This window comes from Myxocyprinus asiaticus, chromosome 42 (genome assembly GCF_019703515.2).
Source record: "Myxocyprinus asiaticus isolate MX2 ecotype Aquarium Trade chromosome 42, UBuf_Myxa_2, whole genome shotgun sequence".
Lineage (NCBI taxonomy): Eukaryota > Metazoa > Chordata > Actinopteri > Cypriniformes > Catostomidae > Myxocyprinus > Myxocyprinus asiaticus.
The window spans coordinates 11,136,424-11,163,035 of NC_059385.1; the positions used below are offsets into that span (position 1 = coordinate 11,136,424).

Here is a 26,612-nt window from a genome sequence, read left to right on the forward strand (position 1 = left end):
CGCGTTCCACTACGTAGACAGATCAGTAGGTTTTGAGACAACAGCCAGTGTTTTACTCCAGATGCAGTGCAGAGCAGCTAGTGTTGTACTCCAGACACTGTAGACAAGCTCTCTTCATCTGCCTGGTGTCTCATCAATTCATTCGGGCTTTTGTCCGCTGAAACCAGCTGAAATAGTGAGCATTTAAACGTCGGACCATGCGTAAAGGACTTCTGAAACTTCTTTACATCTTCATATTTTCGTTTAGTCTTTTTAAAGCATCAGCTGTTATTTATCAGGTTCCTGTGGGACTGCAACGCACAGTATCAGAACAAAACACTGGACGCCCCCCTGCTGGAGCAATCACACTCAACAGGTAAAGAGTGTCACTTTATAATGAACTGTTTGTTTAATCACAATGTGTGTCACTATGTCTTGATGTTATCAAATTGATTTATTGCCCCCAATTTATTGCAGGATGATGAATCTAGGTCAATGAACTGAAGTTGTTTCTATCTATCTGTCTATCTATCTATCTGTCTGTCTGTCTGTCTGTCTGTCTGTCTATATGTCTGTCTGTCTCTCTATCTGTATATCTGTCTGTCTGTCTGTCTGTTTGTTCTGCAAAAAAAATTCACATGGTTGAGCTCTTTAGTCTAGACGTATGGAGCTTTTGGTGTCAGTGGTCCAGTCAGGACTCATCACTGACTGTCCTGTGAAGACGAGTGAAGAATTATAAATGAAGAATGATGACATGAATAATGTGGGTCACAATCCTGGAATACTTTAAATCAACTGAGGCTTATCTGAAGGGGAGTTTCCCAGATTGAGCTTAGAAAGACGAAGTTTACAGACACTGTCACATATTGGTTAAAAGTCTGTTTGACTTGATAGAGTGTTCAACAAGAACGCCTGTCATATTCCTCTGGGTGTTATATGAATGCCTGAAGAAAATAAATCACTCTGTCTCCTCTGGTAAAGGAAAATATATGCTTGTGCCATTGAGAGGGTCTCTCAAAGGACCCTCTGTCCACTGTCCAGTTTTTCATCTAACTTTTGAAGTCAAGTAGCTGCATGCAGAAACATGTTGGCACTAACATTATTGCAGTCACTTTTTTTTGCTATGTCATTAGTCTGCATTTTGGGAATTAAATTGTCCTGTTTTACGTTGTCCTGATGAATGTCAATGAATGTCTATTTTTCTACGTAAACAATCGGCATGCCAGTGCAGCTCCTATCTGCTTGAATGGGGAAATTCTCCAAAATGGTTGGTCAAGACTACGATAAAAGAACATATTTCAGCAGTAATTCAGCAGTAAAATCTGATTACATTGGTATCATAAATTGTGCTTCTTTACCTCAGATTACTCTAAAAAAACGAAATTATCCTTGTATCTTGTATAGCTAATGCGCATGCGAGTTCTCGAGTTACTTGACAGGTGTTGTCTGTATATTAAAGGTGATTGGCTCTTTTACCTGAAAGCAGGACTTCCTTTCTTGGGAATGTCCGTTGGGCATTCCAATTTCTCCCATTCATTTTAATAGAAGTAACCCATCTCTACAAAAGAGTCTCTGGGTTTGCAAACCATACAAACCTAAACTCCTCCTAAAGTAGAGTGCATGATATACTGTATGTTCACTTCCTGGTAACTGTTGTGAAGCAGAGGCTGCAGCCATAAGATGCTTCTTTATCACGTTCCTGTACATGTGTCTGAAATGTGGCATGTCAGCACTTTAAAATATGCCAAAAATATACAAAATGATCAAAAAGTGAAATCTAAAAATTTGTGTTTAATAAATGTCTAATCATATGACCACAATTCTCCACTTATGCTTGCACTTTTTAGTTACATCATTTACATAATTCATTCATCCTTATCCTAGGTAAAATCCTTTTCTTAAATCCATTTCCTTCTTTTAGCATTTGAGCCTCCGAGCTCTGACTGAATTACATGGCAGAAAACATTTTTCTAATTAAGAAGAGAGCTGGCCAGACAGCGTAACTGCTGTCCCAGCCTTCCACCTGAAATGTTCAATTACTCACTACAAATAGTTTAAGGATTAATTTGCTTTATTTATTTAATTTAGTTGACAATTTAGTTGAATATTTATGCTTGCAAAAAAAAAAAAAAAAAAAAAAAAAACATCTAAAAGATAATAACTAAATGATAAAAATTGGTTCAAATACAATTGTAACAGGTAAAGAATGGGCAAGGAGGAGGTGGGAACCGGCTGAACAGTCAACATAAAGTTTTAATGCAAAACTCATTATAAAACAAACACGCCCTCCTCCGTCACACTCCTCCCCCACCCGATTCAGGCCAGGGCACCACCGGACTGACTTACTACCCCCCACCTCTGGAGGGGAGACGCTGCCCTTCCGGCCGTTCTGTCAGCCAGTGGTCCACCCCACCTCCTGTGAACCTAGGGGAGAGACGAGGGGAGGCGTGGGGAGAGGGAAAGGGCGAGCAGAGACACACAGAGAGAGAAGAGAGAGAAGAACTTGCTCGCTGGCTCCCGGACACGCTGTCGCCCAGTCCTCAACCACTCCTCTGCCCTCTGGCGGACGCCAGCTCACATTTTTGCAAAATGAAATTACATGCTAATTACAAGTTTGGCTGCAGTTTTCCAGTGAAATTTCCAGCAGGGGGCCCCAAAAGTGAGTAGAATGCTGGAGTAATCAGACGAGGTTTTAAGGTGAATATTAGATGAAGGTTTTAATGAGTAAAAAGTACCTTCTTAACCTAGCTTTAACCTAAACCTAACCAATAGTGATCTTAAACCAAATGAGAGGTAGACACAAAACAAGTCAAGTCATAATCAGTCGTCGTAGTCATGATTTGTGTGAAAGTGAATAAAATGCACAGTTGTTGTTGTAGCGCATCTAGTGTTAACCAGGAAACTGTGGTGAAATGTAGAACACGACACGTAAAAGTCAGTTTGCAAAAATTTTGTTATAGTAACGTTCATTTTATGAGACTAAGTTACATCTATCTAATGTTATCCTGTCTGTTATTGTCAAGATCCTGCCATTTTGGTCTGGTTTTATTCGTTATGTGGCGGGATTGTGACAGTTTCCTCAGCCTCTCTCTCAGGTTGTCCATGTGCTTTTGTTTTCCTCCTTCTCTCATGTTTCCCACGGGTGCTGCTCAGCAGCACAATCAGTGTTGTCATGGCAGCGCTGATTAGCGCTGCTTGTGATTATTGGCAGCACCTGTGTTCAATGTTCTCTTCCTCTATATATTTTCTCCTTTGTGTTGTCTTCCCCGTCAGATTGTTGTGTTTGCTCTCTAGTCTTGTCAGTTGGTCCATATGAGTTCCTGTTCTTAGTTAGTTTGTTATATTTTCTGTCTTGCCTTGTCTTTTCTGTTTTTCCCCCCGTGAGAGTTTTTGTTTGCATTTTGGTATTGTTAGTTTTCTGCTATATTTATTCATGTGCTTCTTATCTTTATTTTGTTTCCCTCCATCGTGAGAGGTTTTGTTTGTATTCTTTTTTTTATTTTAATAAAGCCCAGTTCTTTGCCTCCTGCGTTTGGTTCCCTCTTTCTACCATTCTTGACTGAACGATCGGACCAATACCCAGCGGAGGCAAAATGTGCATTATTCTCTTCCCAGCTCCTGAAATGGGTCTCTCATGACATCACCCAAGAAAGAACGCAACAGAATGGGTGGCCTCTTCGCGTTTTTGATCTTAAGCTAGCCCAAGATCCCAGCGGGTGGTGTTATGATGACACCTGTCTGAAACATCTCTTTCTGTCGGGCCTGGACAAGATTATCCGTCCAGAGGAGCTGGGGGAGATTTTTGCTTAGCCTTTTTTGGATTTGGTGGATTATATCTGTTGGTTTGCTGAGGTGGAGCTTATGCTGCAGATGCAGGATGCCAAATCCCAAAACTCCTTTCCGTCGCTGCTCTGTCAGTCCTCAGAGTTAGTCCCCTATCGCGTTGTCGTAGGAGGAGAAGGCTGGCTTCCGACCGCTAGGAGACGGTGGCCGTTCCCACAGCTGGCCGACAGGAGGCGGCGGCCATTCCCCAGTCTCTGCCAGTGCTCACGGACACGGAGGTCGTTTCCCAGTCTTTGCCAGTGCTCACGGCCACAGAGGTCATTCCCCAGTCTCTGCCAGTGCTCATGGCCATGGAGGCTGTTCCCCAGCCTCTGCCAGTGCTCACGACCTTGGAGGTCATTCCTCAGTCTCTGCCAGTGCTCATGGCAATGGATGACATTCTCCAGTCTCTGCCAGCGCTCACGGACATGGAGGCCATTCCCCAGTCTCTGCCAGCGCTCATGGCCATGGAGGCCGTTCCCCTGTCACAGCCTGTGCTCACGGCCATGGAGGTTGTTCCCCTACCATTACCTTGCCCACGGCTACGGAGGCCATTCCCCTGTCACTGCCAGTGCTCATGGCCATGAAAGTCGTTTCCCTGGTTGATTCCGCTCCGTCCTGGAGCGATCTGTCCTCACTCTTGTCCTGGAGCCACCTGTCCTGGCTCCCGTCCTGGAGCCACCTGTCCTGGCTCCCGTCCTGGAGCCTCCTGTCCTGGCTCCCGTCCTGGAACCTCCTGTCCTGGCTCCCGTCCTGGAACCTCCTGTCCTGTCTCCTGTCCTAGAGCCGCCTGTCCTCGCTCCCATCCTGGATTCGTCTGTCCTCGCTCCCATCCTGGAGCCGCCTGTCCTCACTCCTGTCCTAGAGACACCTGAACCCACTCATTCCATTAAGCTATCTCCTGGAGCCTGCTCACCAAATCAAGCTATCACGCCTAGTCGTACCGACACTATATCAAGTCAAGTTGCTACACCTAGCCTAGCCACCACGTCAAGTCAAACAGCCCAGTCAAGTCAAGCAGCCACTTCAAGTCAAGCCTGCTGGCCCAGTCAAGTTACCAAGCCTAGCCAAGTCAAGTCACTTAGTAAAGCCACTAAGCCTAGCCTAGGTGTTCCAACTTGGTCTATCCTGCCAATCCCATCCTGGACCATCCCAGCAGCACCACCTTGGGCTGTCATGTGGGCTCTGTCTGGGTCCTTCCTGCCAGTGCCACCCTGGTCCATCCTGCCGGCCCCTCCCTGGTCCATCTCACCAGTGCCATCCTGATTCGTCCTACCATCGCCTCCCTGGTTCGTCATGCCGGTGCCACCCTGGTCTGTCCCGCCGGTGCCACCCTGGTCTCTTCTGCCTTGGTCCTTACCTTTTGTTTTCTGATTGTTTGGAATTTTTTTCTCTGTCTTGTCTGTTCTGTGTTTTGTAGTACCCTGCTCCCTACCTGAAATCATTTCCCTGGCCGCTAGACCCGGCTCCATCATCTGTCCTGCCAGCACCACCCTGTCTGTCCTGCCGGTTCTGCCCTGGACTTTACCTTAGTTTTCTGTTTGTTTGGACTTTTGTTTCTTTTCCTTGTCTGCTCTGTGTGTTGTAGTGCCATCCACCAGTTTCCCCCACCATCCCTTCGAGTTATCTAGTCTTTCGTTATGTGGCCGGATTGTGACAGTTTCCTCCACCTCTCTCTCAGGTTGTCCAGGTGCTTTTGTTTTCCTCCTTCCCTCGTGTTTCCCATGGGTGCTGCTCAGCAGTACAATCAGCGTTGTCATGGGAGTGCTGATTCATGCTGCTTGTGATTATTGGCAGCACCTGTGTTCAATCTTCTCTTCCTCTTTATATTCTCTCCTTTTGTCTTGTCTTGCCCGTCAGATCGTTGTGTTGTGTTTGCTCTCAAGTCTTGTCAGTCAGTCCATGTGAGTTCCTGTTCTTAGTTAGTTACTTATATTTTCTATCTTGTCTTGTCTTTTCTGGTTTTCTCCCCTGTGAGTTTTTGTATGCATTTTGGTTTTGTTAGTTTCTGTTATATTTATTCACATACTTCTTGTCTTTATTTTGTTTCCCTTCATTGTGAGAGGTTTTGTTTGTATTTTGTTTTTATTTTAATAAAGCCCAGTACTTTGCCTCCTGCGTTTGGGTCACTCTTTCTACCATTCTTGACAGTTATAAGATATTTTATTCTCAACTGTTTTTTCTGGCTCACAACTATAGTTTGCGATATTTAATATATTCCAGCAATTACAATACATTCAAGCATGATGATTTCATTGGCAAATTGTCGCAGACACATAAGTATAGAATTTTGCACATTCATTTCAGGGGTGAAAATTGATTCTAAAGCCCCATGGATTCATTTTATTAGATTTTTGTTCTTATCTGATTGGATTCTCTGGTCTGTCTCATTATTGTTTATTTATCATGGACTGAATAAGGAATTGGTGCCAGTACACAGTACAAAAGACCGTTTCATGCCAGACACAAAATGGGACAGAGACTGTTGTGCAGCGACTGTTTCAGAGTTGCCGCTGGCCTGGGCCATGTTCAAACCTCATCAGGTATAAAGAAAATAAATTATTTTTTTATTTCACTTCCAAAAAATCATGTTTTTCCAAACCCATATGACTGTCTTTCCTCAGTGGAAAGCAAAATGAGTTACATTCTGCCTAACACCTCTTTTTGTTCCATAGAGGAAAGAAAGTCATACAGGTTTGGAACACATGAGGGTGAGAAAATTATTGACAGAATTTACATTTTTGTGTAAATTATCCTTTAATTGATTGGGATTCATTCTTAAAGTAACTGATATAGGACTTCAGCTAACATCAGACTCTGTGTGTGCGTTCTGGCTTTCTGTATTTTCTCAGCTACAGAACGCTGATGAGACCTGTGTACAGAGTGACCTACAGGAAAATCACTTCTCTGGAATGGCGTTGCTGTCCAGGATTTCATGGGGAAGACTGCAGAGAGGGTGATGGAGCACATTTCTCTAATTCAATCTCAAGCTCACTCAAATACACTAAAAAAAAAAAAAAAAAAAAAAATATATATATATATTATATTATATTATTACTATTATTATTATTATTGTTTTTTAATGAATTTCAATTTAATAACTAAATTCCATTAAAACAAATTCCAAAAAAAAAAAAAAAAGTAATCTTTAACAAAATGAGATAAATAAAAAACTAAATATTTAAAGTTCAGTTAATAACAATGGAATTTTGGTATGAAATTTAAATGTGTAAATCTTAAATTAGACATGTATTACTATATTTGAATGACTGCGACTTAGGAATTGTTCGATTTTGTAAGATATAGTAGATCAGATTTAGATCAGCACTATAATACAATAAAGATTTTTGCCTGGTAGAAGAAAAAACTGCCAAAAAAGGCAAGTCACTACGCCACCACGAGGACCTAGAGCACATTGGGAATTGGGCATACCAAATTGGGGAGAAAAGGGGAGAAAAAAAAAAAAGTTATACTTTTGACAGCCAAATATTTCTCATGTCTTGGTGGGTGGTTCTTTTTACAGCCTTTTAAAACTGAAGTCTCACAGCAACAAGGAAGGATCCCTTACATTCATAGTGTGGGTGTGAGAGTGAGTGACAACAGCTGGTGTGACTGTGGAAATGAAGCATCTGGGTGAGATCTCAGTGATCTGTGTCATAATTATATGGCCTTTGAATGTATTTCCCCTCGGGATGCTGAGATGGAAAATGGGCACTGAGCATTTTAAAGCAAACCATCCATAAACATGTTAAATGTATACCTTAAGAATAAAACATTTATAATACTTATAGACTTTAAAAACATACATAAAACACACAGGAACAAAAAATCATAAAAGAGATCTCAATTTGATATCTTATTATTTATCAATTTAACATCTTTTTTTTTCTCCTAAGCAACAATGAGATTAAATGGAGAGCACATTGAGTCTTCTGCTTGTCTCCAGAAAAAGACACCAGGAATGTCACGTGTCTCCTCTATATTTTCAAAAGAGATCTCGGTGTCTCAAACTGTGCTCAGATTTGCCAAATCTGCAATCAAAACTTTTGAATCAAACACAAAAAATCATGACATCCACATTAATTTTATAGCTCAGTACTGCCACTGCATCTAATTTGATTATATTTTTATTTCTCTGAAGGAATTTTAGGAGGAACATTCAAGACAAAGTTGATACTTCAATGAAGCATAAATTTGAACTCCATAACTCTCACGAGTTATGAAAGAGTAACATCTGAGCAATAAAATTCTCCTTTAGTAGCTTTTCACTTCTAATGAGTCAATACACCATTTTCAAAACTTTATGTGGATATAAAATCATGAAGATAACCTCAAGGACTTAATCATATATGTTTATCAGGTAATCCTGCCTAACATAACATATTTGAAATATGATCATGCAATTTCATTAGCCTATACCACAGTTAACACTCACAGTTCACCCCTACTGATTCACTTTACTGTAATCCTGGTGAGATTAGCATAATTAGAACCAGCGCTCTGGGTCTTTGCATAAATGGGTAAATACATTTTATTGATGCTGAAATAAATAGCTGGAAGAACTTATTTTGAATTGAGGAAATTAATGAAATGAATATGGCACAGCACAGTTAGACGTGGTAGAGGTCATACATGTCGAAAAAGAGTTTGTGACCCAGTAAGGATAGTTTACCCATGACACACATTCTTATGTTTTTGGGACAGAGATGGTTTAATGAAGTCCTTCCCCTTGCCACAGAGACATGCTTGTCCGTCTGTGGTGTCTTTTTACAGATCATCCCCTGTGAGATGTGGATGATTTAGTTTGGGTCAAGTCCAAGGGTGCCATGATCTCTGACATGGTAAATAAATCAGAAATCTTCATTCTCCATCGCTCTTTTCATCCTTCTCCCATAAGTCTCCTCCCTTTTATCACTCAGTCTTCATAGCTGCAGCCTGAGGCTGTCGATCCCCTGGGTGTTTGCCTTATTTAAGAAAATATTTTTGGAATTTGGGCCTTAATGGCATGAGATTGTGACTCACAGTGAAAAAGTTTAAGTTAGGTCATAGTCAGCCTGTCTGAAATCCCGAAATTTCCAGTTATAATTTTTAATTAGGCAGAATAAAGAGTTGCAGTCACCCCAAAAAGTATTTGGACAATTAAGTCAGTTTTAAAATCTATCTATATCTATTGTCATTGTATTACAAAACAAAGTACACTCTATGAAGTGGTAACCTGCAGTTTTTACCTTGAGGATAGTTCACACAAAAATGAAATGTTTCTCATCATTTACTCACCCTCATGCCATCCCAGATATGTATGACATTCTTTCTTCAGCAAAACACAAATTAAGATTTTTAGAAGAATATCTCAGCTCTGTAGGTCCATACAATGCAAGTGAATGGTGTCCAGACCTTTGAATCTACAAAAATCAAATAGTCAGTATAAAAATAATTATTACGACTCCAGTTGGTAAATCCATGATTTAAAAGTGGGTGAGAAACGGATCAATATTAAAGTCCTTTTTGTCCACCTTTTTGTTTTTATTTTCTAATGTAGAAAAAGTTGTGATTACTTAAAACAATAAAGTCATTATTTACCATTTAAGTCAGAGCAACATTTTTTAAACAGTGAGCACATACAATGTCAAGTTTGGTGGCTGGTTATAATGGACAGCTGTATTCAGTAGCGGTTCTAGCTTGTATGGTGCCCTGGGCGAAATCCGCTTCAACACGCCCCCAAAGTTGTTGACCGTGCCTCGTGCCGCCCCCCCGCAAGATGCCGCCCTGGGCAATTGTCCATGTCGGCCATGCCTAAATCCGCCACTGGCTGTATTAAAAAAAATTGCAACTTATTGAACTTATTAATCATTCATATTTTTGAGTTTGCTGAACTTATTGTTTTGAGTTCATGGAATGTATAATTCAACTTGAATTGTTAAATTGGTTCAACTAATTTGCCTGAAGTCGAGTAAACTCAAAAAATCTTTGCAGCTGGTTGCTTTACTGTTTTAAGTTTACTCAACTTTTTAATTTTTATATTTGACTTCATAGCTAATAGTTAATTTAGATGTTACCACATGGAAGATTTTTGTTCAGTTAACTTTTTTTTTTAAGTGTTATTTATTTGAAAGAAAGATAGCACTTGCAAACTTTTCAAGCATATAATTTCACAAAAAGAAGTTTGTTAGTTTTGAAATGATAAAGAAAATAGGTACTGTGTTCAAAATGAAGACAAAAAGTATTTGCTTATTCTGCTAGGACACCTGTGTTTTTAATTGTGACTGAAGTGTCCAAATACTTTTTGTTGTCTTCACTTCGACATCCAAACAAGCCAGTTCTTAGAATGAAAAATCTATTTCTGTAAACAGAAATGCAATAAGACACTGATTCCTTCTCCCCTGGAGTTACTGTCTGAATGTTTGACACTTATTGAGAATTGTGTTTAGGGAAGCTGTGGAACTAGTTGAGGTCATTTTTTTTAACTGCCTTAGTGATGTTTTGTCTATCAGGAATGTACAGTGTCATAAATTTTATCACCATCACACTGACATCAGAATGGGGAATTGTGTCTTGTATTACTGTAAAAGATACCAGTGTGATTAACTTACAGTAATTGTTCAATAATGCACTCCAGATTAAAATTTTTCCCCTCCATATAATTAGTCAGCAAAATGCTGGAATTTTTGTTTTGTCTATTAATGCATTCCTCATATATTAAATGTGATGTGCTAATGTTAAAATACTTTCTCATTTCCCGGCTCAATAGGCAGACAACTACAAGTATGCTATTTGTGGGTTGATTTCCCCGAAAAGTGTAAACACTGTGACTATGTCAAAAGATTGTTCCATTCAGTAGCCCGACATAGAAACATATGATCAACCAATGGCATGAGTTTGGGGTGGGACTATGTGTTTGGTCGACCCATAGCAGATGAGGGGAGTCTTTGAGAAACCTGTTAGAAAACGTTATTTTTGTAATTCCGTGTGGTGACGCTAGTGGCGCAGAATTTACACACTTCACCTTTAAGGCCAATGCCTCACTATGTCTTAGCTGTAGTTCTATATAAATTTCTCGTTTATACTGATAAACTGTGTCAGATTGTGTCACAAGGTGGTAGTACAGCAAGCTGGCTGCCATGTGGAAGAAATATAGCTTCATGTTAGGATAAGGAGTAGACTTCAAGGAATGCAAGAGTGCAAGCTGTTGAGGTGGCAGGGTGGTTGCAGCTGGGATCGACAGCTGTTAAAAATCCTTTGTCCCAAAACGGTTTTCCAATTGTCACTGGACAGGAACTCCCAGTTATAAGGCATAACAAATTAAATCAAATGACCAAAATAACTAATGGAATTTTGAGACCTCAAAAGGTCTGACTATTGAGACCATAAAAGAGCACTTCTGTTGTGAGAGATGTTAAATGCAGCCTTTAAATGTTTTTTTTTTTTTTTTTAATTCCCTTGTGTTGTGGGCTTTTTTTTGTTGTTGTTGTGGCTAAATTCCTTTTGTTTACTTTATTTTATTGGTTGTGCACCCCTGGGCCACTGGGCTCAATTTTAGTTACTTTAATACTTTTAATGAAGTTCCAAATGTAAGTTCGGGAGGAGCCTGTTCATCTGGGCCTGCCAATTGTATCCCAAGGATATATAAGCAGCTGCTTCCCTCGCACCAGTGACGATTTGTTCTGGCATTCCTTTATCTCCTCATCTCCACCTTTATATTTCATAACGCCTATACCAATTATTGTTTCAGAATTGTCTTTCTTTTTTGCTTTAGTCAGATAGTCCAGGGGGGGATCTCAGAGCAGAAGCCCAGTCCCATGCTCGAGACCCTTCATATGGACAGCATGCGAGATCTGTTTATCTTAATGTGCTCCATGACTACAGTATATTAACCAGTGAACTTGTGATTTTTTTTTTTTAATTTAATTTGACAAAATGTACCTGGCAAACGAGGTTATACCAACAAAAGTAATTTTAATGGGTAAGATCTTGAAATAACATATGCAGGTTACCACTTTTTTCATCGCATATAGTTTCCATAAAGGTATCTTTACTTTTACTTAAGTATGATGATTGGGTACTTTATACAAGCCCTACTTGATGTTACAGTGAAAAATAGGGTACCCTGCTATTATTATGTCAAGGATCTATTTCTACTTGATCTAACCCTCCAAATAATTACTTTCATTGGTTTAAGACTAAGATTCTATTGAATTTGAGAGGTTTTACAAGCAATTTAATGGCTTTCATTTAGATTAAGTCAGTTTTATTGAGCCAACATAATTTAGTTGGATAAGTTCAAATCAAAGAACTATAGAACTATAGAATTAACTTCATTAGGTTCGTCAAACTCAATTTACTAAGGTTTTAGTCAATTAATTTACTTATGTTGGTCCAACTTCATTTATTTTAGTAGTCATTAGTATACATGCCAGGTGAGCAAGTGTAATGATGATGAAACTGTTGCACAGTCAATTTAATAGCAACTGCTTATAGAGCTAAGCACTCAAAACAAGCATCACTTGAAAATGAAAGTCCATCCTCATCCTAAGTACAAGCACCATTCTTCACCACAATGGTAACCCCCAAAACTCCATCATAACATGACTACGTATCTTTTTAAATACCAACATAACATAAATCATGCTGGGAAATAGAAATCTCCTGCAAACAACACAAAAAGTATTCATGCAGTCCCAACTCAAATGGATTAAGTAAACTTTAGTTTTACAAATTTAAATGGATAGAACACAATAAAATCAAGTTCGAGTTCTAAAAGTTCTAAAAAATGTTTTAGTATTGTGTTATTTAGTTCATTTTAATTAAGTAAACTGAACAAGCAGCAAAAATACTTTTGTTTTGAGTGTAATTTGTCAAGTTGATTTAGATATATTAAATAGGATTGAACAACAACAACAAAAAACATAAATTTAGATAATACTATATGAAGCACAATTTTAGATTACCTGACAATGCATTGTTACAGTGTAGAGTAAAGGTAAAAACACTCTTATATAGGCTAATCATAATTTGAGGCCTCTTTGTTGAGATGTGGGAGAGCAGATCTTTAGTCTTCTATGGAAACAATGCCCATTAGCAGAAAGGCTTGAATATTAGAACTATCTGATGCCCCTGATTGGGCTCTTATTTCTATCTTCATAGCCCATATCTGCTCCAGCTGCCTTTCTTACTACCCCCACTGGTTTCCAGAAGGCCTGGCACAGGTTCAAGTCTATAACCTGCTCTAAAAATTCCTTTAGATTGAGATCGGGTTTAGAACCCCTAGCTGTGTGAGGGGCTAGAGTGTGGGAAAACAGGACTTTTGTGATGTGGTACCACATGATTGATGAGGACGCGTGTGCTCATGTCCCGTCAGCTGCCTGCGGTGGGTGAGATCATCTTATTTCTGTGGTGGAGCACAGATGGAGATTCCAGTGAGCTTTATGAGGAGGTCTACCTGTTCATCAGGGTAACTTGCAGTAATATTGTATTACGATTAGCCGAAACCCTCATGCAATACGGAAAGTGACTTTGCAATGCATATATTCAGAGTTTACATTTAAAAGCAGATATACTGTAGATACTGATGACCACTGTTAATACATCTACATGTATTTAGTTATGGCTGATATAACAGTTGTTTAGATAGTCAACTATTATTTAGGTTAATGATGCACAATTCCACGTAATCTGTAGATCTGGTCATACCATTAGTGCCAGTTCTGTCTAAAACCATTGCATTGCATTGTATTTTATCTGTAAACCAGTTAATACACTGTAGTCATACAGAAAAGAGCATACAGTGTCTTCATAATCCCTGAAAAACCCCATCTGTCTCTGCCAGAATATTGTTAATGGGTGTGGATTCTCAATGTGGTCGGCTTGCATGTGTGTGTGCATCTGTGATTTGTGTATTTGTACTTCTAAGACATGAGTCCCACTGGTTTGGTACATCAATACATCATTGATGTCTGTGCTGCAATGTGTTAGCATCATTTTAATAACCATGCCAGTTCTACTAAACTACTTCTACTACTAGTTCCAAAAATGCCCAGTTTAAACCCTGCTTCACATCTGCAAAAAGTATAGTCGTCCAATGTCTGCAGATCTCATTGTGCAGATGAGAGGGACTGGTACTCCTCTTTACTGCTCGTCCGTTGGGTGTTTCCAGAATAGCCCAATATTGAGCTGTCCACTGATCTGAGAGCAGTCCAGTCTCCAGCAGAGTCCTGCATTACGGCCAAGGCACGAGGAGAGGAGGCCTGTCAAACAGCTGAACATTTCATTTTCTATTTGCGTAGTCAAGTTTAACTCACAGACAAGCTTCAAACATTTTTCACTTAGTGTCATGGAGACCCTACAAACGAAAAACTGCAGAACTAAACCCACTTAGAGGAAATTTATTTATTTATTTATTGTGGTTTTAACTAAACCCATTTAGAGGAAATGTCTTTATTTCTTTATTATGGGTTTAACTTAACCCATTTAGAATAAATGTATTAATGTATTTAGTGTATTTTTAACTAAACCCATTAAGAGGAAATTTATTTCTGTATTTATTTAAGTTGACTTTTAACTAAACTTACTTAGAGTTAGTTAGTTAGTTAGTTAGTTAGCTTGACTTAGTTTTTATCTGTATTTATACTGCACTTCAATCAACTGATTACAATACTGACTGAATAGCATCCTATGAGTTTATCATGACGGATGTTGTGAAATTACATTGTACTGCCCGGTTGGGATGTTCAATTAAACAGACTAAGGTTTTTGCTAGTTCCACAGAGTCAGTGTTTACACTTTTCGAGAGAATTAAACTGTGGCTGACTTAAAGTTGTCTCTGCAAATTAAGCAGGGTAGAAGTATTTTAACAACTTTAATGTTGTTCATATGGCATTCCACCCAGCAAAACGGAGGCAAATAAACATTACTCTGTTGTATTTGTAAATTGTGGTCAGGAAAGACATATTGGTTCCTTCTCATTTCATTGAATGAGCTAATGTGCCTTCATGAGGTCTGGCAACCAAAATGTATTTAATGACATATGCTTGTGGCCGTAGGTCTTGAATAAGTCAATTGAAAGCAGATGATGGAAGTTCTTGATGCTGCAAATGTCTGGTTGACTGAAACTCTAAAAATTAATTATTCAAATGATTATGTTTTTTTAATTTTATTTTTTATGAAGTAGTTTAGTCATAGCTTGTGAGACACTTTTCTATTGTGAATGTTGTTGCACTTTGTCCTAAAGTTGACTTTTCTACTCACATCAGCGCCAAGTTTAAAAAAATGACAGTATTGCTTTTCAGATATAAAGTTTCACCAATGAGAGATCACCTGCCATTTATCAATGGCTGTTCTCATTTCATGCCAAATAATTCCTAAGTCTCGGCTGTCTTGGAAGATTGCTGTTCCTCCAAGGAGAGCTCCAGCACCTTGTGGTTGTCTTCACCCTGCTCCATGCTGTGAAGATCTTTACTCCACAACCCTCCAAAAGGAAAGGGAGGATTTTCGGGGGAATCCAGAGTGAGATGTTTTCCCCTTGGCTGTCTTTCCATACAAATGGAAATCCACAGCTTGCCAGGGTCTGGATTTCTTGTTCCTTATTCCACCCAAGGGAGAGATGTGAACCAAAGATATGACTGAAGTCATTAAGAGTCTTACCACCAAGGTTCTTACCGTTCTATAGCAACGCTGAACATACGATTGTTGTTTTGGTTTCACACTGCGGTTTCGGGATTGATTTCATTTTGGAATACAAGCCTTTGATTCTGGAAGGATCCTTGGAATTTTAAGTACAGTATGAATGTGTCTTTGTTAAGTAAAGTTAACTTGTAAGACAGAACATCACATGGCACTCATGATTAAGCTAGGATCAGTCCTATTTATCACTTTTACTAGCCAACCATTTTAATATGGAAAAAAAAAAAAAGATTTTTATCTGTCTTTAGTGGGTCTTTAGATTGAAAGATCTTATATGTGAGTTATGACACAACAGATGCTTGAAAGATTTATACCATTTGCTTAATCCATTCACTCTGTGCTGTATCACTTTTTATGGTAAAAAAAAAAAAAAGACCCTCTTTGTTTGGTATCACAACACATCTTTTCTTAACATCTCTCTTTTTTAATTCCTGCTTTCAGAGTGCATGAATTGCACTGGCTATGCTGACATCAATGAGCGGCTGAGTGTCATTGAAGCTCAGGTGAGATACAGAAAAGTAGGTCACGTCTTGTATTATTCAATGACATTTGTGCTAAATTCAAATGGTGAACACAGGAATTCACTTTGTTAACAGATAATGTTACTAAAAGATGCAGAGGCACCTCCTCTCCCCTTAACCAACCAATCACCAGAGAGAACAGCTGATAATGAGGTGGACAGGCCCCACCCCTCACCCATCACACCCAATGCCATTGGCCGACCAGGTGAGACAGACATAATTTATATTTAACCAGGCAATACCATTTATGGTATGCATTTTACAGGACTATATGCATTTACATACATACATAGGATATTTATATACATATATTCAGAGTCAGTGAGTGTATTTAGCTGGATTACATAGACCTTGAAATTGTTTTAACATAGTCACTTTTCAGTTTATTGACTTAAGTTTCAAGATCCAGTATAACTAAACTACCCATACCAGACACCCATGATGGAAATATATAGCATTGTCAAAATTGCTAAATAAAAAAATGTCAACATAGTGTTTAGGGGCCTCAGTACATAATATGTTGATTATATCAATAATACTTTATATTGATAATGCATTGCAAATTTACTGAATGATTATATTGATAAATATGTCATAATTTGGCTTGTTTATTTCTATATCCAGGACCAAGAGGACAACCAGGGCCAGTGGGCCCCCCTGGGCTTCCTGGACCTTTAGGAAAGACAGGATTTGCTGGGAAACCTGGACCTGTGGGACCCACAGGTAAGAGTCGACTCAAATTTACTTTGACTGGGAATATTAAAACACAATATTATTTTTATGTAGGGCCCCACCCCGAGCTTACATGTGATCTATATAGGGTCGCAGGGGCCACAAGGCCCCCCAGGAGAGAGAGGCCTTCCTGGGCCACCTGGGCCTCCAGGGCCCACTGCATCTTCTCCCTTCTCCATCAGGAGAGATGTTTTCACATTAACAGCGAGACAGCATGTTCAGTGTAAGTACAATTGTCCACATTCACTGTATAGATGTTTTTAATAAAATACTAACTCTCAGTTACGGGCAAATTACATTAATTAGTACATGTGAATGAATAATCAAATGAAACAGGGTGTTAAAGGGATAGTTCACCCAAAAATGAGAATTCTCTCATCATTTACTCACCCTCATGCCATCCCAGATGTGTATGATTTTCTTTCTTTTGCAGAACACAAATGAAGGGCAAACTCTGTTTGCCCTCACAATGCAAGTGAATGGTGTCCAGTATGACTCCAGTGGTACATATCTTCTAAAGTGATATGATAGGTGAGGGTGAGAAACAGATCAATATTTAAGTCCTTTTTGTACTATCAATTTCCAACCAGTAGGTGGCTGAATGTGAAAATGAAAGTGTAGATTTAATCACATTGCTTCAGAAGAGTCTTTTGCATTACTGTTATACTGCCTATATGTCCTTTTTTTGACTTCCAAAGTTCTGGTCACCATTCACTTGCATTGTATGGACCTACAGGGTTGAGATATTCTTCTGAAAATCTTAATTCGTGTTTTACAAAAGAAAGAAAGTCAGACACATCTGGGATGGCATGAGTATGAGTAAATGATGAGAGAATTTTCACTTTTGGGTGAGCTATCCCTTTAATGAATATCCCTTTCATCCACTTTTCAAATGCAGCCCTCAAAATGACCACAAGGTGGCATCATTTACATAGCATCAGCCTTTGACAAGCCACCCAGCGCTCTGGCTCAGTTTAAGAGTCTGTTTGGCTTCTGTCTGTCAGCAGTTAATCAGAGTCATTTGTTAGCTGTCTATGCAACAGCATGAATCTGGATAACCTAAAGCAGAACCTGAGCACCAAAATCTTATTGAATAGAACAGCAGTACAACTGCTCAAATAAAATTTACATTGCACAAAGTAACATTGTACAAATGAGCTCCTAAGAGACACCTTTGAGGAACACTGGGGTGCAATAACTTCAAAAGTTTCACATTTTTTGACTTTCCCTTTTTTTTAAAGGAGTGTCTGTTGATCAGATATTAAGCATGATTTCAGCTATTTTTTATTTCTTTTTTTAATAATAGTAAATCTGATTTATTTTTACAACCATGTCACTATGTTTTACATGTTTTAGATGAGGATGGTGACTTCCCTGCCTATCGTGATCAGACTTTTCTTGGTCCCCCTGGACCCTCGGGCCCACCTGGCCTGCCAGGTACAACAGAATATCACAGCATACACAAAAGAGTGCATGCAGCCTTTCCTTTTTTACCCCCCACCCCTTACCACACATCTAACATTCAATCCACGCTTGTTTTACAGGGCCCGCTGGACCACCCGGAAGCCCAGGTGCCCCTGGAAAAAACGTAGGGCATATTTAAAGTTATAGAATGTATTTAGTGTTCTTGCAGATGTGATGCATTGAAGCAGGTGATTTCACTGTAACATTTTGGTCTAATTATGATACCATGCTTTGGTGGCTCATTTTGTTTGTGGAATGTACAAGAGGGCAGAGAAATCATTTAATTTGCTATATTTCTATTCATGCTGCACATGGGTTAGAGTTCAATATTTTATCTATACACTACCTATAGTACTGTATCATAGGATGCATGTGCAGTATGTAATATGAAGAACAAATAACTGAACAATATTTGTGGATGTGCAAAGCACAGAACACAGTATAATGACTGATTCACATTCGTCTTAGGCTGCTCTAAGCCTGTTAGGGAAACCAGGGGACAGAGGCCCCAAAGGAGATCCAGGAGAAAAAGTGAGTAAACTGATTACATCAATAAAACAGACCTCCCGAAAATGCTACATTTAGACAACTGAAATCCTTTAGATTTAGCAATTCGAACAAAAATGTTTGTTTATATTTGAGTTCATTCGATTTTTTTCTCTCTTTTTAAAGGGTCCACCTGGACTCACAGGAAAACAAGGACAGCCTGTTAGTGCACACAATGGATTGTATTTAAATTGCAATCAAATCTTCCTTTTTTGTGTCCATTAAACATTTTTAATGAATCATTAATTGCATTTAAATCATGTTATTATTATTATTATTATTATTAAGTGTCTTAATAATTTTTTATTGAATAATATTATTCTAAATATTATAAAATATTATTTTAAAATTATTTATTTTTAAATTACATTATATAAATAAAATGATATTACAGTATATAATTAATAGTATTTTCTTATATCGTGAACAGGGTTTTCCAGGTCCAAAAGGTGAGCCAGGAGAGACTCAAGCAGAGGTGTGGCCCAAAAAACTTGTAATCTTTGGATGTCCTATTATAATAATTGCTCGACACATGCTAAAGTTCCTCCCATCTTGCAGGTGCAGCAGTTAAGAGAGGCTCTGAAAATTCTGGCAGAGAGGCTTCTTATTCTAGAACATATGATTGGGATTCATGGTGAGAATCATGGATGAATATCAGTCTAGATCTCCGGCTATGAGTTCTATCTAGAGAGAGGTGTTTTTGAACTCCCGCGCACCACTGGTCTGCATTTATGATGTGATGGCATACGTTTATAGTTGTTAGAGTTGTTGCCAGAAAAGTTAGCATGTATAACATTTTTAAAATAGTGTTTTTGATTGAGGTGTGAAAGGTGTTGATAGCTTTTAAGAATTAAAATGAAAACAGAACACCAGAAACATACTGTAAGCACAGCTAATTGCATTTATTTTTCATGCATGCACAAGATAGCTCAAGTTTCTTTCTTTTCATTGCTCTGCCCAGATACTCTGGTGGAGTCTGGTTCTGGAATAGACCTCCTGGCAGATTTCATGGCGACGGGCAATGCTAAAAGTGTTGGACGTGGTTGACTGTCTTCTCCTCTTACCTAAGACCAAGAGAAGCTGGACTCTGTTGGGTGTGAAAAGAGAATAACACACTTGTGACCACTACAGGTGCAATGCCTTTATCTCCTGTCTGTTGTTTTGAAGGACATATCCCTCGATATACATTATTTTTGTGATGGTTACAGGATTAAGAGATTTTCACATGCCATTCATTGGATTTGTGTTTCAATTTTGTCATTCTGGGTTTGTTTTAAAGTGGCAGTGATCTTTTTAATTCCCTAATCTTTATGTACTTCTGTTTTAATGTTTATTGGTAATCAACTTTTTGCATTTTCCAGTCACTGTCTTTACTTGTCCTACACGGTTATAGTTCACCTAAAAACAAGAGGGAACATTTTGAAGAATGTTGACAATGCTCTTTATTCAATACAGTTAAAGTGAATGGTGACTGAGGCCTAACATGTCCTTTTGTTCAATGGAAGAATGAAAGACACATGGATTTGGAACAACATGAGAGCGAATAAATGATTATAGAATTTTCTTTTTTGGGTGAACTATCCCTTTAAGTGACTATGCAGTTTTAAGTTTTTAATTTTTTTTTTATTATTATAGTATAAACAAGGGTTTCGTAAAGGCAGCTTTGGCCACTTAAGCCAAACAAAAAGTAGCATTCTTTACATTATTTTCTTCAAAATTAGCTTTATGAGTTTGTTGTGTATCGTGGATAATGATTTTATAACACAGTCTTTTAAGTAGCAATTATTGTCGTAGAGACTGCAGTTCTCCAGCAAACATAAAACAGCAAACATTCTTGTCATTTCCTTTCTGTGTTCTGATTGATGACCTACGATGACCTCATGCACGTAATTATCGGCAGTCTCAGCTGTGTCTTTGTATAAACACAATCCACGGCTCAAAGCTCACAGTAAATAAAAATAGATGAGAATGGATCTTTAAAACCAAATTTGGCCCTTTGTCTGCTTAGAAAGTGCAACGTCCACCACAATAAAATGTGTTTACACCTTTGCTCACCTTTTCTCTTGCTGAAAACCCAAAATGGCAGAATGCACCAAGGGCTGCTATTAATAGGGCCGAAGTGAATAGCCTGTGAGACACAAAAGGCCCTGTTGACCTTGTTCACAGTGCACTGTTCAGCACGCCAGTGTGGCTTTAAGCTTATTGTTGCAGTTGAGCTTTTGTAATCCTCTCGGGAGGGAACTAAATCTTTCAGAATCTCAGGTTTTTCCTTGTTGTTTTATTAAGAAAGAAAAAGTAAAGTATCCAGAGTGTCTGGTCAAACATTTCGACTCAAAACCTGACTGCTTGTATTGTGCAATGACTTTTTAATTTATTTCTTTTTACATAAAATTCTGTAGGAAAAACAAAATCACTTTATTTCTGCCTATATAATCACTGTTTTTGCTTCACATTTATTTTTCTGTGTTTTAAAAGTCTTTTATAGTTGACTTGTATGAGTGATCAAATCCACACACAGCATTATTGATTAATAACAACAGTGACTAGACTTTGTTTTTTATCTTTTTATTGACAAAAGGTGGGCACAGAGCTTAAAGGAAGACAACATACAAATTGGACAGTAAACAAACATGGGTAAACATGGGAAATGTAGTTTTTACTCCTGTTCCTTATCCTCTCCGTGGGTGATGACGTAGCACAGGTTTTTGTAGTCCAGGTTACCAGCCACATCCAAGGGGAAGTTTGTGAACATCTGGTTAACCTGCCAGATAAATGAAGTTTTGAAAAATAGATGATGATTAAAGTGCATTTTTGAGAATCAAATCTATTTAACTTAAATGAAACTGACACCATCCCATATAGATTTGATTGTGCCTCTGCTTTTAATGGGATAGTTCACCCAAAAATCTAAATTCTGTAACTAGTTACTCATCCTCATGTTGTTTTGGAACAACATGAGGATGAGTAACTAGTTACAGAATTTTGACTTTTTTTTTCCTCCATGGAATACAAAAGCAGTTTGAATATTAGCCTCAGTTAACATTCACTTCCATTGCATCTTTTCCATACAATGAAAGTGAATGGTGACTAAAGCTAACATTACACCTAACATCTCCTTTTGTGTTCCTTTTTGAGTTTAGGACAACACGAGGGTCGTAAATTATGACAGAATTTTTATTTTTGGGGAGCTATCCCTTTAAGTTGAAAGAAACGTATTACCTCAGCCTCAGAAAATTTGTCTGCCTGGGACATAAGGTGATATTTGATCCTTTGAGAAGATAAGATAAGAAATTGAGGTTAAATGAACATTTGAGTGAAAATTGCTTGAAACATTTTCACATTAACAGGAATCAACTTACTCTTCTCCTTTAAGGATTCCTGTACCCTCTGGGTCGAAGATCTTAAAGGCATTGAGAATTGTCTCCTCGGGGTCTGTACCTATTAGTGACAGAAATGTTGACAGATGTTACAGCAGTGAAGCCAACAGTTTGCTAAGCCTGTAACTACAATGACTTGAATATGGTCCTATACAAGCGAAACTAATTCATAGAATACCGGTACGCAGTGTGCCTTGTATGTGCTGGGATGTTCCTGATATTTGCACCTCATTAGCATGATTATAATTTCAATGCTGATAAATCTGATTCTTGCCTTTGAGCTTCTCTCCAAACATAGTGAGGAAGACGGTGAAGTTAATGGGGCCAGAGGCTTCCTTCAGCATCTCATCAAGCTCATCGTTGCCCACGTTTAGACGGCCTGCCAAACACACACATGCAGAGATATACATTAATATCCTGTGATCATTCCTGTGATCGTTCAGATGGAGCTAGAGTTCAGTGTACACTGTAATAAATTCTAACCCACTAAAATGGAAAACTCAAAGTGGTTCCAAAGTTACAACCAGCAGTAATAAGTTCATTGCAAATTCACTGAAATTACTGTGACAACGTAAATATATGGAAACAAAGATGTTGTTAAAACATAATGACTGAAACATTGTTACAGTGTAATCAATGTCTGATAAGGCTGGATTGTGGGGCCTGTTTATTTTGTACATTCATCTTATTTTAAAATGGACATTTACATCCATTTTACAGTTTATAGCCATCATTTCATGTAGGCCTATAGATAGGTTGTGCCTCAGAGAGAGTACGCAAAAACAAAAGATGGTGACTCGGCTGCACATTATAATAAGGTTCCATGCATTAGGTATCATGAACTAACAATGAACAATATATATATATATTTACAGTATTTATTCATCTTTGTTAATGTTAGTTAATACAAATACAATTGTACATTGTTAATGAATGTTAATTCATAGTGAATTAACTAATGTTAACATATAAAAAAAAATTGATTTTTGACATTTGATCATTGTTGATTTAAAAAATGTGTTAGTATATGTTGAAATTAATATTAACCAAGATTTATAAATGCTGTAAAAGTATTGTCCATTGTTAGTTCATGTCAACTAATGTTATTAACTACTGTTAACAAATGTATCCTTTTTTATTGATTTATTTATATCCCCTTTTCTACTCAATTTGGCATTCCCAATTCCCACTACTTATTAGGTCCTCATGGTGGCACGGTTACTCACCTCAATCTGAACGGCGGAGGACAAGTCTCAGTTGCCTCCGCTTCTGAGACAGTCAGTCCGCGCATCTTATCACGTGGCTCGCTGTGCATGACACCGCGGAGACTCACAGCATGTGGAGGCTCATGCTACTCTCTGCGATCCATGCACAACTTACCACACGCCCCATTGAGAGCGAAAACCACTAATCGCGACCACGAGGAGGTTACCCCATGTGACTCTACCCTCCCTAGCAACCGGGCCAATTTGGCTGGAGTCACTCAGCACACCCTGGATTCGAACTTGCGACTCCAGGGGTGGTAGTCAGCGTCAGTACTCGCTGAGCTACCCAGGCCCCTAGCAAATGTAACCTTATTTTAAAGTGAAAAATTTAAGTGTTGGCAGGTAGCTTAACATTTCCGAATAATACTAGGACTCTGGTGGATAATATTTCTTTGGTCAAAAACACAAAAGGGGTTAAACTGAAGTGTTGTTATGGTTATCACTTCTCAATCGTTGCAATTTTGTGAGTTCTCCTGTAGTCCATAAATGAAGAGAACAGGCATTTACACCCTACACAGCCATTTAGTCGGGCTTTACTCACCCAGAGCAGCAAATGTGTCCCTTAGGTCATTTTTGTCAATAAAGCCATCTCTGTTCTGGTCCATGATGGTGAAAGCCTGGAAAAACATTACATCATCAAGGAACTGCTTTATCGTCTGGAATTGTTTCAGAACCATCAATTTATCACAAGAAAAAGTCTCACAAGAAAATGTGGGTAACACTTTAAAATAAGGTTACTTTTGTTAACAGTACATAATGCATTTACTTATGTTAACAAATGGAACCTTATTATAAAGTGCTACCAAGTGCTAGCAATGACAAGGTCATGGATTACATTCTCAAAGATCACACATAATGATAAAATCCATACTTTGAATGCGCTATCAGTCATGATGGATGTGAGTAAAATGTATGTTTCATTAAGGTAATACTTAAAATAGGCTCACCTCTTTAAACTCCTGGATCTGTGACTGCTCAAACATGCTAAACACATTGGAGCTGGCTGCTTCCTTCTTCTTTGCCTTCTTTGGTGCCTGCGAATCAGAGCAAAAAGATTTCAATACTTTTTTCAGCTTTCAAAATACGTCTTGTTTTGTTTTGTTTTTTGTGCAATTTTTTGCAATTTTATGGCACACATTTATCAAGCTAATTCACCAGAACATAAAAACATATTCTAATTTAACTATACCGGGCTGAAAGCCATGTAAATGATTTCACAATTGAGCTATAATATTATAGCATTACAAACAAAATACATCTTAACCACGCTACGGCACAAAATGTGGGATGAAGTCAGGTAAATTGGGCTACTTTTTGACACTGAGATGATGTCCCAATTTATCCCAATGTATATTTATACACACTCCATCCGAAACAAGTACATAATAAATTTTAGCTGCTCTAGTTGCATTTAGTTAGAAATGTCACACATCTACTAAACTCTAAGTTAGTCAAATGGCCATGTACAGTATTAGACCTGAAACAGACAGAGTGCTGTCTAATCACATTAATTTACAGAAAACCCTTTCCGAAATGAAATAACTAAGATAATAAAACCGGAATACCTATTTCAAGGCTATTTCGATACTTATTTCAATGAGATGTATGATGTAAAATACAACATGCTGTCAACCAGCCGCCTTGCAAAAACATTATAATTCAGTTTCACAGTCATTTCCATGTCAAGATAGGACAAAGAGGTGCAGGCCTACCATTGTGAAGAGCTTCTCCGACTCTGTTCTTGGTCTCAAAAGCCTGAGGGACACTCAGAAATTGTCAGTTTACGGCTATATATTGGCACAATTGGCTTGACTTGTTCTATGTTTAGACAAAAGAGGAGGCACAACACAAGAATACTTGCCATATAGAGCAACACTGCCACCCCCCCACCCCCCCACATAAACACTCATTGTTACGGACAGATGCTAGGTGATCTGATCAGAGTGTGTGGTCATTCAAAGTGCCCTAACCCCCTAAGACTCTTCTACGTGTCTAATGGGTTGTTTAAAGAACAGTGTGAAGCTGGGCAGCTTCTCACATCAATGCGTTGGGGTCAAATATTGATGCAATGTCTTCACTACAGGGATTACGTTCTTAATGATTTGATGCTCTTGTTATATTGGTGATCTGTACAGATAGCATTGACCAGCACACAAGCAAAGTTGAGTACCACAATGAATCTATCTATCTATCTATCTATCTATCTATCTATCTATCTGTCTGTCTATCTATCTATCTATCTATCTATCTATCTATCTAAATGTTTTATGAGGAATTTCCATAGACATGATGGTTTTTATACTGTACAAACTTTATATCCCCTAACCCTAAACCTACCCCTAAACCTAACCCTCACAGAAAACTTTCTGCATTTTTACATTTTCAAAAAAACATCATTTAGTATGATTTATAAGCATGGGGACCGACTGATTGTCCCCACAACGTCAAAAATGTCAGGTTTTACTATCCTTGTGGGGACACACACACACACACACACACACACACAGTATGGTATGTTTACTATATATACTGTACTGTATATATGTATATATTTTAAATATTTAATATCACTGAATCAACCTGAACACATTAGGTTACACTAACAAAACTTATTGTGTGGGTTAGATCAGGCTGAAATAGCTCCTTAAGGTAACAGTTGCAGGTTACCATTGTACTTGGCCAACAAACATGAATTCTGATTCCAATTCTGTCAGTGTGCAAAGGACAAAACTTTGCATATTATTGAAACGACATCCCTTTGAATCCAGCCACTGGCTTTAATTTGGCATGAACAAATTGTTTCTACTTTGCCTCTTATTAACTGTTGCCGAACAATCAGCCTGAACAAAAGCTCTTCTCAGCACTACAAATATAGCCAGTTATTCTGTGCTTGCCAGATTTAAATGTGGTCTCTCAAACAGCCAAGTAATGTGCCGTCAGACTGCCGTAAATAATCTGCAGCAATCCAGCACGGCAGCAAGCTGCGTAAAGCTATTTTAGCGATGCCCTCACAGACAACTGAACGAACATCGGCCAAGATAACTGTGGAGAACAATTGTACAATGGGATGTGAGGAATGCTCTTCTGATCTGCTGTTTGACAGTGTGTGTGTGTGTGTGTGTGTGTGTGTGTGTGTGGTCACTACAGGGAATGTGCCCATGTTAGGTGTGTAACCGGCAGGTGGGGGTCGAGAGGGAGTCAAGGTCTTCTTACGTGTTCTTGCAATAACA

The 26,612-nt window shown here is 38.5% G+C and overlaps 2 protein-coding genes across 3 annotated transcripts; one reads left to right on the forward strand and one right to left on the reverse strand.

Annotated features, from left to right (window-relative positions):
• Positions 1-83: 83 nt before the first annotated feature.
• Positions 84-20,789, forward strand: LOC127432906 (collagen alpha-1(XXVI) chain-like). Of its 2 annotated transcripts, none has more exons than XM_051684427.1 (14): positions 84-355; positions 6,222-6,344; positions 6,654-6,757; positions 15,919-15,980; positions 16,074-16,203; positions 16,623-16,721; positions 16,819-16,953; positions 18,087-18,167; positions 18,275-18,318; positions 18,663-18,725; positions 18,867-18,902; positions 19,171-19,215; positions 19,299-19,374; positions 19,702-20,789. In XM_051684427.1, the coding sequence occupies exons 1-14, from the start codon at positions 198-200 to the stop codon at positions 19,785-19,787; spliced, it is 1,242 nt and encodes a 413-aa protein (XP_051540387.1). In that variant the 5' UTR covers positions 84-197; the 3' UTR covers positions 19,788-20,789. The 2 variants fall into 2 exon arrangements, with proteins under 2 accessions (XP_051540387.1, XP_051540388.1); XM_051684428.1 differs by having other exon boundaries at positions 6,660-6,757.
• A 500-nt stretch (positions 20,790-21,289) lies between these two features.
• Positions 21,290-25,209, reverse strand: LOC127432918 (myosin regulatory light chain 2B, cardiac muscle isoform-like). The gene is made up of 7 exons (XM_051684442.1): positions 25,095-25,209; positions 24,330-24,416; positions 23,924-23,999; positions 22,392-22,496; positions 22,100-22,178; positions 21,960-22,008; positions 21,290-21,501 (listed from the first exon to the last, which is right to left on the reverse strand). The coding sequence occupies exons 1-7, from the start codon at positions 25,095-25,097 to the stop codon at positions 21,397-21,399; spliced, it is 504 nt and encodes a 167-aa protein (XP_051540402.1). The 5' UTR covers positions 25,098-25,209; the 3' UTR covers positions 21,290-21,396.
• Between the last annotated feature and the right edge of the window lie 1,403 nt (positions 25,210-26,612).